The sequence below is a fragment of the Scyliorhinus canicula genome, chromosome 13 (assembly GCF_902713615.1).
Source record: "Scyliorhinus canicula chromosome 13, sScyCan1.1, whole genome shotgun sequence".
Lineage (NCBI taxonomy): Eukaryota > Metazoa > Chordata > Chondrichthyes > Carcharhiniformes > Scyliorhinidae > Scyliorhinus > Scyliorhinus canicula.
In genome coordinates, this window is record NC_052158.1 from 23,218,890 (window position 1) to 23,231,684 (window position 12,795).

The 12,795-nt window shown below is 41.1% G+C and overlaps 1 protein-coding gene across 1 annotated transcript in view; it reads left to right on the top strand.

Moving 5' to 3' along the window:
- The window catches only part of LOC119976524 (golgin subfamily A member 4-like), a 1,176,663-nt gene that overhangs the window by 1,002,665 nt on the left and 161,203 nt on the right, over positions 1–12,795 (top strand). The window contains exons 155-160 of the mRNA XM_038817077.1: positions 2,017–2,043; positions 4,393–4,419; positions 6,359–6,385; positions 7,842–7,877; positions 8,469–8,495; positions 8,652–8,678. Of these exons, the coding sequence (XP_038673005.1) occupies positions 2,017–2,043; positions 4,393–4,419; positions 6,359–6,385; positions 7,842–7,877; positions 8,469–8,495; positions 8,652–8,678 (171 nt within the window). The remainder of the gene's footprint in view (positions 1–2,016; positions 2,044–4,392; positions 4,420–6,358; positions 6,386–7,841; positions 7,878–8,468; positions 8,496–8,651; positions 8,679–12,795) is intronic.

The window sequence follows — 12,795 nt, forward strand, 5'->3', positions numbered from 1 at the left end:
CTCTGCTTCATGCTCGCTTTTGGGAGGTTTGTAGTAAAGTCCTAACAATGTTACTGCACCCTTTCTATTTCTCAGCTCCACCCATATTGCCTCAGTGCTCGAATCCTCCATCTGTAATATCATCTCTGACAATTAATGCAACTCCTCCACCGCTTCTACCTCCCTCTCTATCCCTCCTGAATCATCTATACCCTGTGATATTCAGTTGCCAGTCCTGCCTTTCCCTCAACCAAGTCTCAGTAATACCAATAACATCATATTCCCAGGTACTAATCCAAGCCCTAAGTTCATATTCATTACCTGCTACACTTCTCGCATTAAAACAAGTGCACCTCAGACCACCTGTCCCTTTGCGTTCATCATCTCTTCCCTGTCTACTCTTCCCCTTAGTCACATTGTGTTTATTGTCTCGTACCTTACTGGCTTTAGTTGCTGCTTCTTTACTGACCTCTAACTTCCTAATATGGTTCCCATCCCCCTGCCACATTAGTGTAAAACCTCCGCAACAGTGTTAGCAAAAGCACCCCCACGGACATTAGTTCCAGTCCTGCCCAGGTGTAGACCATCCGGTTGTAATGGTCCCACCGCCCCCAGATCGGTTCCAATGTCCCAAAAATCTGAACCCCTCCCTCCTGCACCATCTCTCAAGCCACGTATTCATTCTGACTATTCTTGAAATTTTACTCTGACTGTCCCGCGGCACTGGTAGCAATCCTGAGATTACTACTTTTGAGGTCCTACTTTTTAACTTATCTCCTAACTCCCTAAATTCTGATTGTAGGACCTCATCCTTTTTTTTTTTTTACCTCTATCGTTAGTGCTTACATGCACCACGACAACTGGCTGTTCACCCTCCCTCTTTAGTATGTCCTGCAGCCGATCGGAGACATCTCTGACCCGAGGACCCAGGAGGCAGCATACCATTCGGGAGTCTCGTTTTCGAACACAGAAACGCCTGTCTACTCCCCTTACAATTGATTCCCCTATGACTATAGCCCTGCCAGTATTTTTCCCGCCCTTCTGAGCAGTAATCGCATCTGAACAAGAAGATTGATGTTCAAACTGTAATTGTTTTGCATGTGCCTAAAGTCGTTCTTTCCTTGGCCTGTAAGATATTTGCAGTTGCATATGAGCGCCGGGTTTTGCCTGATCTGATTTCTGTGTCTTGGCACTATTTATTTCAGAATGTTTCCTGCCTTCCTGAGCATTGCATCTAACAGTTGCAATTATTTCAAGAAGTATCATTACTTCCTATTTCAGTTGTCGCAAGGAACGTCATCAGGACCATCAATAAGAACTCATCTCGTATTTATTGGTCGTTCGGCTTTCTGAATATCTCTTTAATTTGGTTCATCTCTCTATATTATTTCATGTCTTCAGCTTTGTATTTCTCTGATGTAATTTACGGTCAATAGCTTAGCGCCAGTTTTTCAGGGCCCTTTGACTTTCTGTTTAGTTTTTTCTTTCAAAAGATCACCACTGCCACTTCCATCACCAATTGTCCGTTTTTGTCAGATATCAGTAAAGTTATGTCTACTGAAAACATATTTCTATTCCTTTTCATAAATAGAAACCGGGAGAAAAGGGCTTTGTGAAAAGGGTTAGCGGTATTTTAAAAGACCCACTGTTGCATGTGGTGATGATGGAATTAATATTTTTTAGCCAAAAATAATTTTTTTGCGCAGGTACATTAAGTTTGGTGGTGAAAATAAAATTCAATGTGCTACTTCATCAATTGGCCTGTGCGAATTTGAGACTTAAAATTATAATGTGTAAAGTCGAGAAAGAGATTTTCATTTCGGTATCAGTGAAAGAAACACACGGATAACCGACAGTTGAAATGCATTTCAGAATTGAAACGCTTATTTAATCGGACAGCTGTTAGTTGAACTATATATTTCGCTATCTGTCTCATCCACAAATTTCTCAGTTGAATGTAATTCATCTAATCAACAAGTTAGGGGAAAATCGTAGTTTAACTCCTGATCGACTAATGCTGTTCCTTTGTCGTTTCAGCGAAATGCGCGGTGGAACAAACCTTAGGTGAACATTAACGTCTGACAGAGCTTTGCATGTCTCGCACCAGAATGAAAAACGAGTACTTTTTACGAGCAGCACAGCAGCAGTCAGGAGGTGCACCAAACTTAAATAATCCACTGAAGTATTCCACCGTTGATTTCATTGGATTTACGTCCAGATTGTTTCTGTTACACCGTGTAACATCTTTGGATACACACTTGATAGGCAAGGCACATTCTTTCTTTCTAAGAACGGGTTTATTTCTTCTGCATTTAGATGCATAAAGCATAACTTGAGTCGCGCAGCTAACATGCAGGGCAATATTTCCATTTTGCTTCCAATGGATTTCGGCGGATTTTGAAAGATTTATCAGCCTCCCTTTTATACTCCCGGTAGATCTGTCCACAACTCATTATCATCAAGTTTAGATACCTCACAGGAGATGACTTTTATGCATCGGTATTGACTCGATGGTCCGAAGGGCCTCTTCTGCACTGTCGTATTCTGTGATTCTGTGAAATAGTTTTGCTTGTTTCTGAACGGAATATTTGTTGACTCAGAACATATTAATTGTTCTGGATTAAATACATTTTTATGCAACAAAACCAAGCTCAATATGGATCTCGTTTCATAGAATCCTTGAGGTGGACGAGGAGGCCATTTATTCACTGAAGTCTGCATTGAACATCCGAAAGAACATCCAAAGGAAACTCAATTTTCCACTCTATCTGGCTCCACAATCAACACACACACGCCTCAATAACAAGGCTACCAATGTAAGACTTATGTTCATCAACTACAGATCCGCCTTCAACACCATTATCCCGACAATACTACTAACCAAACTCCGTAAACTTGGACATGTCCCCTCCCTGGTCAGCTGGATCGTTTACTTCCTCACCAACAGACCGTGATCTGTTAGGATAGGTGGCAGTACCTCCTCCATAGGAGTCCTCAACACCGGAGCCCCGCAAGACTTTCTGCTCAGCCCTCCAATGGACTCCCAATACACACATGACTGTGTATCAAGATTTAACTCCAACTCAATCTATAACTTTGTGAATGATATGTCTGTGGTGGGCCGAATCTCAAACAACGAAACAGACTACAGAACGGAGATAAAGCACTTGGTTTAATCCTGTACCGAAAGCAATCACTCTCTAAATGTCCGAAAGACCAAGGAACTGATGATCGAGTTCAAGAAGTGTCGCAGGACACAAACTCCAGTCTGCGTCAATGGCTCCGAAATGGAGATGGTCTATAGCTTTAAGTTCCCGGAGGCCACCATCATCAACATCACCTCCTGGTCCACTACTTGATGCAATTGTAAAGAAAGCCCAACAACATCTTTACTTCCTACAGAAGTTAAAGAAATTCAACATGTCTGCATCGACTCTCGCAAACTTCTACAGATGTGCGGCATGGAGCATCTTATTCAGCTGCATCAGAGCTTGGAATAGCACAGCTCGCTCCAAGGTTACAAGAAGCTGCAGTGTGTGGTGAACTCAGCCCAACGCATTACACAAGCTTGCCACCCTCATATTGAATCTGTATACACTTGCCGGTGCCTCAGAAAGGCACACAGCATTTTCAGAAGCCCCACCCACACAAGTATTACCTGCTTCCAGACCCTGCCATCAGGCATAAGGTACAAAATACTGAAGAGCCGCACATGCAGGCATATGAAAAGCTTGTTCGCCACAGCTACAAGACTCCTTGACGATACCCCCTCGGAATGATCTTTTCGCTGTAAGAACACTATTCATCACGCCCAATGCTGCTCTTGTCATGTATTTTCTTTGATTGGCACATTGTTCCCCACTGGAACCAGTCACTGTACGTTGATGTACCAGTTGTCAATGTACTATGTTTATTATTCTTTTTGTATTCTATGAACGTACTGTGTACGTTCCCTTGGCCACAGAAAAATACCTTTCACTATACTTCGGTATACATGACAATAAATCAACTGACATCAAATGAAATCAAATCAAATATCTGTGTAACCCCAGAACCCGAACTAACCTTTGATGAAGAAGGGAAATTCAGCATATCCAATCAACCTAATCTGCACACCAATGGATTGTTTCTGTTATATATATATCTGCTTGTGTGAACTACACAACTGCCTGCAGTTACTGTGTAGCTACAATATCGCATTATCCTGATATTACAAGTGTGGTGGAAAAGATTGTACCCAAGATTTCCAGGCATTCCACACGTCAGGTTTTGCGCCTCTGCAATGCATTTTCTGCTGTTGAATGTCTGAAGATCGGACATTAACGTTGGTTGAGTATTTTCCGTTTTTCTGCATTTTCCGGTGTGGTAGCTATTCTTTTTACATATTTACACTCATCGATCATTGTCTTCCAGTGGAAGAGATCAAGAAAGCAGAAGAAGGTGAAATATTTCAACAAACATGTAACATGATTGTTTTCACAAATCGATTTTAAACCCTGGAAGCTTGTCCTTATCGAACAATGCAAAAAGCACATTCTTTCAGTTTCTCCTAATTTTTTTTATTGAGCGGCAAGTTTTGAATGATTGAAATCTTTTTCAATAAGTAAATCGTGATTCAAAGTGAAGCTATTTCCTGCTCAGCAATCTGGATGAGATCCTTAAGCATTGTCATAATTATTTGCAGGCAAAAAGTGTGGAAATTAATAAATCACTGCCCGTAATTCATTGGAAAATTTCTTATCAATTCCATCTTTAGGTTTGCTCTCGACCCCAAACCGAATTTTTATTATGTTGTCAAAAATGTAGCTTTTTCTGATCCGGACACTTATTTCAACTGTGACCTGAAGGCCGCATTGTTTTCCTAATTTTTAAAGAGATAAAAACAAACTGAATGAAAGTTTCGTGGATAAAGGTGAGAGTAAGAAACGAAAATTCTTTGCTGCTGCAAGAACTGACCACAAACCTTTCGCGAATGGAAAGCTCATTCTGACAGCGAATGACTCCTGACATCCATGGTGTCCAGGAGAAATATTGCAGCCTCTATTTCATTTGTCCCGTGAATGGAATCCAGTGCTAAGTATTATCAATCATTTATTTTACTTTCGTGGCACTTTGAACTTCCTAAATTAGCTATTGATATAGAATATATCTGGCAGTAGCTTTGTTCAACAGTGGATTATGTCCTTGTTGAGACATATGAAATCATATTAAATATCTGATACTTCATTTTCAACAGTTTACTTTTGACATGTCTCTGCAGTCATCAAGAGCCAGCTATGGCTTCACAGATTTTTGAAAGTTTTAGGCAATGGCTAAAGACACCAGTTCTCAAATTCCGACTCACTGGCAAATTGCATCATATTCTGACCACTCGGGCAGGTATGATAAATCATTGAATATTCCCTGCTTCATTACACATAACCAGATCCAATATCACCTTCCGGTCGAAATTCTAAGGCGCCCTGTTCCAATAAAACGTTGAGGTGTCTCAAAAATAATTTTTGCACTCATTATCGATTTAGGCTTTGCCAATGTGCTTCGTCAAACACATTGGATGTTGCATGTCTCACATGATAACTACAGTAAAGTGCGTTCAAACCCATTTTATTCATTGATATGTGTTCAACAATGCTGTGTTGCTACTGTTATGGAGATTTATATTCATCGATCATTCAGCTATTTCCTCCGTTATTTCGTATTATCTGAAAAAAGGTTATTTCTCGCTGTGGTACAGACCTCATCCTTTACTCACAGAGCTACATAATGTGCATTTACATTCCAAGTGTTTGTCCGAAATATCAGATAACCTTACATAATTTGATCATGTTGTAGACACTCCTGTATAAATACCATGTTAGCAGCTTTCATGCATGTATATGTGTGCTGTTATTTCACTCAACTTATAGCAAATGCTGAGTGCGTAATAAGGGCATTCCTGAGAACAAACATATTTCTGTTTGAACAGTACATAACATGATTATATATATTTGGCCACTTGAGATGGCAAGGGCAAGCGTTTGGCAAGAATATGAATGAACTATTTACATGAGAAGAAGCATGGATCAGAGGGATGTGAGCTCTGTGTGGGGCTGACATAAACCACATAGGTAGAGTTTGAAATTATTGAGCTAAACATGTGTTCGTTATCAAGGTATAAAAAATAGGAAATCTTAATTGAAAGAAGTACGAAACAAAAACTCGACATGATTGTTTCCATTCTCCAAAAAATGCATAAACATATAGTTCGTACTTTGTCGCAATCGATCCTTTATCCTATTTTGTCGCCATATGTGGTTTCAATGTTTATTGATTGAGAAAATTTTGGATTAAATTGACATCTATATTTCTGACATCATTGTCATTCATTCCATCAACATAGGCCGAAATCTGAGTAAATGCATAACAGGCAAGTGAAATTTGCAAATGTTAATATTCCCTCCTTTACTCACGACTTAGTTTATGTGAAGCCTCTCAGTATCACCTTTCCGATAAATGTTATGAGGACTTGCGAAGCAGTATATCTGCAGACAGATAGCCAATTGTAATGTTTTTCCAGTTATTTTTTTAAAAAATCATTCATAATAACAGTAATTTATTGGCGGCAATGTCAAAATGGTCTCGAGCGTGTTAATTAAATCGAAATAGGGATCGAATGATCTATCAAAAGAAACACTATACATTTCACATTGCAGAATCAGTTTAATTATGACATTTTGATAAACTCAACATCGGGTCTCGCCATCCGGATTGAAGTGAGAATTAATCTCGTTCATCCCTCAATTTTAACGCGTTGCCAATTTCTCACGCCATATTTGGAATGCACACGAACATTTGACAACGTATCGCACCAATGTACAATTTTGCTTATGGTCAGATATTTATTGAGAAACATGTTGGAGCAGAACATTGTATTCTTACTCTTTGGATGCTCTTCTGCTCGATTTTCTGTCGACATCATTTAGGAAAGCTTGCGATAGATAACGATATAATCTATGAGAAATTATATCTAAAATTTCACAGGAGTATTCCAAAATTCTCAATGAACTAGTGTTAGTTGGTGTACATAGAAACAGTTTCCCAACTGACATAATGGTCCGAAACCTGATCGTCCAACAACATGAGTTTACGTGGCAAATATTAAAAATTAAAGTAGGACAGGTTAAATATTTGGAGGTAATCTAGCAGAGACCTTAAACAGCGAATTTATTTGGAAATAATTAATCATTGGTGCCAACAATCCTTTTTGTGTCGTCGAAATTGGAGTCACAATCCAAGGTAAAGTGTAGGACATCTAATTAACATTCATAACTATTTGTACTCATTATTTTCACTTCTTTCGGTTTATTGTTGCATTGCTGATCGTGAATAGTGTAAATTATTTTGCTGTAGCAATATTATTTCAGTGGCTATAGGATATTGTCTTGGCCAGCTGTCCTCTTTAATTGTACTGCAATGGTTTTGAATTTTTTTATGGCTGCATTTCATTGTTATCTTTCCCTCGCCGGAAGACTTTGACTCAGACTTAATGGTGGGGCGGCAGCCATCAAACGTCTTGAATTAGAAGCATTAATACTGCATGTGATCATTCAAACATCATGAAATTTTATATTCCAAACAATCACACAGTACATTGCAAAAATAGACGTCAAAAAATAGACAAGCAATTTTACACAACTTAGTCTAAACCATCGTCTCCATACCGAGGAAGTTGTTCTGCTTCTATTGCGATTGCATAGCTGTTTGCTCCAATAAGAAAAACCTTTTTTCGGAAGAGCAAAAAATATGAAAGTCATGGTTAAACAATCATTGTGCGGTAGATTACACTTTGCACTTTCGCAAACAAACTGGATTTCTTTTTTCAGAATTGAAGCAAGTCAATGAAGCTTTGATTAGTGCAGGTAAACAAAGTTGGACTGAATATATTATTATTTATTTATTAATACATAATACGCAGTTGTTTTTTATACCAATCAAGAGGCAATTTTCCGTGGCAAATTCACCGACCCTTACATCTCTAGAGCTGTGAGGCTGAAGCCCAAGCAGACACGTGGAAAATGTGAAAACTCCACCAGGCAGCAACACCGGGCCGGGATGTAACCCGGATCCTCAGCGCCGTGATCTAACCCGGATCCTCAGCGCGTTAGGCAACTGTGCTAACCAATGCACTGGTTAAATTACTTTGGAAAGCAAAGCAACACAGGGGTGGCATATTTCCTTCAAACCCATTCATACCCATGGAATATAATAATCGTGGTTTTGGCTAATACTAGTTCACCACCTTGCAGCAATTACATCGTTAATCCTCCCTGCACAAATTATATTGTCGACTACTGCAGCCAACGGTTGCCAGAAGCTTTCCAACATATTGAATGACAAATTAATTTTTCCAAAACCATTTTCTTTGTGCGTATCTTGAAACATTGATGATCAGTACCAGATTTGTGCGGAACTTAATTTGTTAACAATAACAAACTGTATATTAAAACCAGAGTCAGAACTAAAGACGAAGGAGTCAGGTAAAGTGAGATGTCGCGGGTTCTGAACTGCGTAACGATTTTTCCGCGAAATTTCATAATTATAATATACAATGATTGAATTCCCTGAAATACAATCTAATATTATGACCTTCATGAACCTACCCTTATTGACAATTTTTCAATAATTATCTTCAGATTTTTTTTCCCACGTTAAAGATAATGGTGAGTAACCTTTGCAAATATGCATGTGGGAATTGAAGACAATTATCTCTGTTGGTTGGTTCACTAAAGCCAGCGAATGTCATGCGACCCAGAAACACGCTTCTGCCGAACAGGAGAATCCCGACCCATATTGACTGCGAGAAGTTTAGTCTCTGACACAAGTGACTGGGCTTTGGAATTATACAATGGTACATCAGAGGAGAGTTTCAGGATTCGAATATCCGGGAGGGGTCGGGGTCGATGCTTTCGGATAAGGACGGGCTAATGGTTCGGATATAGGATAGTGAAGATGTGGATATTGTCGTGGTTCCCCAGGACGACAATTTGTTTGTACCTATTCAAATATTAAAACACAGAGAGTCTGAGGAGCGATCTTCCAAGCAGTGAACTTTATTTTCCTTAGCATGAGAAAAACAAAGCTGAGATTGTCCGGAGCAATCTAAAAAAGCTTCAGGGCTTACCGCCTTTTATGTACATTTTAACTCCATGATTCAACCTCTTATCTTAATTTACAGCCCTCTTATCTTGCTTTCCTTACTTTGGCCACCACTGTTTATAGTGAGCCTCTATCTGTCTCAGTCAAGACTGGTCGTTTCTCTCTCTGCTTCGTCAACCATGGTAGCCATAAGTCAGTCCTTATCTCGTCTCTGTAAACTTTCCTGCTTGTTGAACCAAGTGTGGTTTTTGCTGACCAAGGCCGAATGTATACAAAAACAGGCTTCCTTCATTCCTGTCTTTTTATGGCCCTTATTTATGGCCAACCATTTTAGTTAAGCCCTGAGCCGTGTTCATTGTTTTCCCAAGTGACTGTTGTATTTTAAATGTTAGGTAAAGCTATACTCTTTTTCTGGGTCTTCTGCTTTAATCATATTAACTATACTTGATTACATTAGCTATACTTGATTACCTTAGCTATACTTGATTACATTAGCTATACTTGATTACATTAGGTCACACAAAGTTACCCTGGGTTACACACTCATCTCAATACTCACCTAAATCTACTTTATCATTTCACTAAAACCTATGATTCTAAACTTGGTACCTAACTCATACAATATCCAGTACAAATTCCCTTACATGTCCCCCCTTTGAGGCTATTCCCTAGCCTCACACAAATTACCAAGCTCAAATAATCCCCTTACTGGATCCCATTTACAATTTATTTTAAACACTTTTTGCAGGCAATGTGGAGGAGCCGAATACTTTGGGCAGGGAACAATGTCCCTAATTCTTCTTTATCATAATTCATCTATCCAGGTTCTAATTCTCGGGTCGCTCCCCCAGATTGCTTGCTCCTGACAGTCATCAGCCAAAACCTTCCCACCCTTGTCAAGGGAAGGAAAAAAGACTGATTCCTGTGTACAGACTAAGTTCTCCAAGTCTCTTGCGAATTTCAGTCAGGTGCTGTTGTTGGTACAAAGCAATCGTCCATTATTATAGTCCTTTCACAGAGTGACGAGCTTCCATCTCGACCAGGGTCATGGTGAATCCGCTCATCGGAGGCAGCTCAAGGTTTTCCCGTTCCTCTGTTTTTCCTCGCGAGCGTGAGCTGCTTGTAACCATCATCTGCCGTGTTGCAACTCTGGTAAGGAAGGATCTCAGGGCGGGTAGAAAACAACAAAATATGAGTCCTAGAACGGTTATGATTGTGATTGCTACAGCTCCAGCTTTGGCGAACCATGCCCCCCATCTTCCGAACATCCTATCCAACCAATTCCAGGCTTCATGCCCAAACCCAGCATTTCTTTCACTTCTGCCCTAAGATTCTTCAACTTATTCATGGCCCGTTTAAATGACCCCTCTGGATCAGTGTTGTTAGGGATAAATGTGCAACACTGATCTCCAAACATAACACAGACCCCTCCTTTCTCCGCCAGGATCCAATCTAATGCCTGTCGATTTTGCCATGCCATCTTACTGGTCGCATCCAACTGCTCTCCCAATGCTTCCAGGGCATCATCTGTATAATTAATAAACCTCTGCTGATTATAATAGATGTAATTGATCCACTCAGTGTTTTTGCTGGGTGTGATCCAAACAAAGATGGATTCAAACCCCGCAGCTATCTCGTTCCTAGCTTTGAACTCATTCGGGATGCCTCGGGGCTGTCCGATTGCGTCCAGTTGTACCCTAGGGTCAGGGGTATATGCCCTCTTAACTTTTCGGGTTTTAATTTCTTCTTCCACCGGCAGTATTACAGTGCTCTGGGCCAACATAACTCGGGCACACAGTCCCCTCCAATCCAGTGGTAAGTGTGCCAGTAGCCCTTTTTCCGGGCCACAAAGCCACCAGAGGTCTGCCAGTTGGTTTACTTGATATTCTAATACATAAGGAGGGGGTGGCGATCCCCCATTAACAGGAATGATCAGACTAAGGGCGTTAGTTATATTCCAAATCCGTATACACTCTCCTGTGTAGTGTCCCACACTACTCCCCGTGCTGCTTACCCTCAAATAACAATCTTGGATTCGTAAGTTAGGCTGTACCCTCCATTCCTTCGGGACCGCGTCCATCGCCGTTCTTGGCCAATTTGGACAATTGTGGGCGGGATTGTACATGCCCTTTTTTACCCCAGCAAACAGGACACAGTGGTACTGACACATCGGCAGCCTCCCTTTACAAAGGTCAATACATGCGGATCCTGTACAGTCTACCGTTTCATACGTGAATGTCCGATTCCCTACCTTATATGTCTGTGTATATGTGGTGTGTGCACGGCAATTTTCCTTTTTCCAGTTTTGCCGCATGGTTCTACAGTTCTTCTGATCCCCACGGTACATCAATTACTTGGGTATAAGGGTTCTCTGATGCACATACCACACAATCTTTCCCCTCACTGTTTTTCTGACCTGTATACTCAGCCCATTTCCACCATCTGTTCCTTGTTGCTTTCTCCCAAATAGTATCCGTACTCACTGATCGCCTACGTCTTGTTTGTCTTAATACTCTACCTTCCTGATTCCGCACCCCTATATCATCTGCATCCCGCTTTCCCTTGTTACGGGTCAAGGAAGTCCCCCAGGGAAACAGTTTCCAAGTCCCATGTGGGGAACGAGGCCCTTTCCCCGTCCTCACCTCCCTCGGCACCGTGACTAACAGGCTCAGGCTGGGCATTTGTATCATCAGCCAGCTCATGCACAGAACCACTCTCATCATCATTTATTATTTCTGCTGTACTTTGGCTCTGCTCCTCCTCCTCACGATTCTCCTCGTGTAGTTCTATCTCTTCCTCGCTGCTACTTCTATCCGCCCTACCTCTAACTTCAGTCTCCCTTCTCTCCCCTACCCCGGGTACCGTTCTGGTACAATGGTTCAAGTGATACCACAGTGTACTGCCTTCTACTTGCAACGCCGTGGGAGATACTCTGGTGACTTCAAACGGCCCTTCTCGTCTGGGTTCATGCCAACGTCTCCGGAACTTTCTGATGTATACTTGATCTCCCGGTGTGATCTGGTGTTCCGTGCAAGGGCTCTCCTCCTCCTTGGCCTTTTCCTGTTCAAAAATAGTTCTATGTATAAAAGTTAATTGTCGTACATACTCTCTTGCATCCTGATCTAAACACTCCAATGTGGGGCCCCCTGTTCCCCCGATCTTTGGCACCGGCATTACTCTTCCTGTCATCATCTCATGCGGGCTTAAATGTGTGATTCTGTTTTCCTGACTCCTGTACTGCATTAAAGCCAATGGCAGAGCATCTATCCAGTTTTTTCCTGTCTCACTACAAATTTTGCTTATTTTAGCCTTGAGGGTTCCGTTTGCTCTCTCCACCATTCCCGCTCCTGTTTCTCACTTTGCACTCCTATTGTTATCTGCTTTGGTGTCCCAAGCATCCTAACATCCAAAATTATTTTCGTCATTTGTCCATCGCTGGACGTCCAAATATCCGCACTGTCTGTCTGTACAAATTCTAAGTCTTGCGCTCTTAACACCATGGGTCCTAGGTCCTTTGATCTATATCCCGGATTAACTTTCAATGTGACATGTGGCTCCGCCCCAGGTACAGAGAACCATTTGTCAATCCATTCATTCCTAACGATTGCGAGGGCCACTCCCTCTAGTCCAATTAAAATACTTCCTGACTTTATTTCCTGTTCTCGTCCTGCCTCCTTTTCC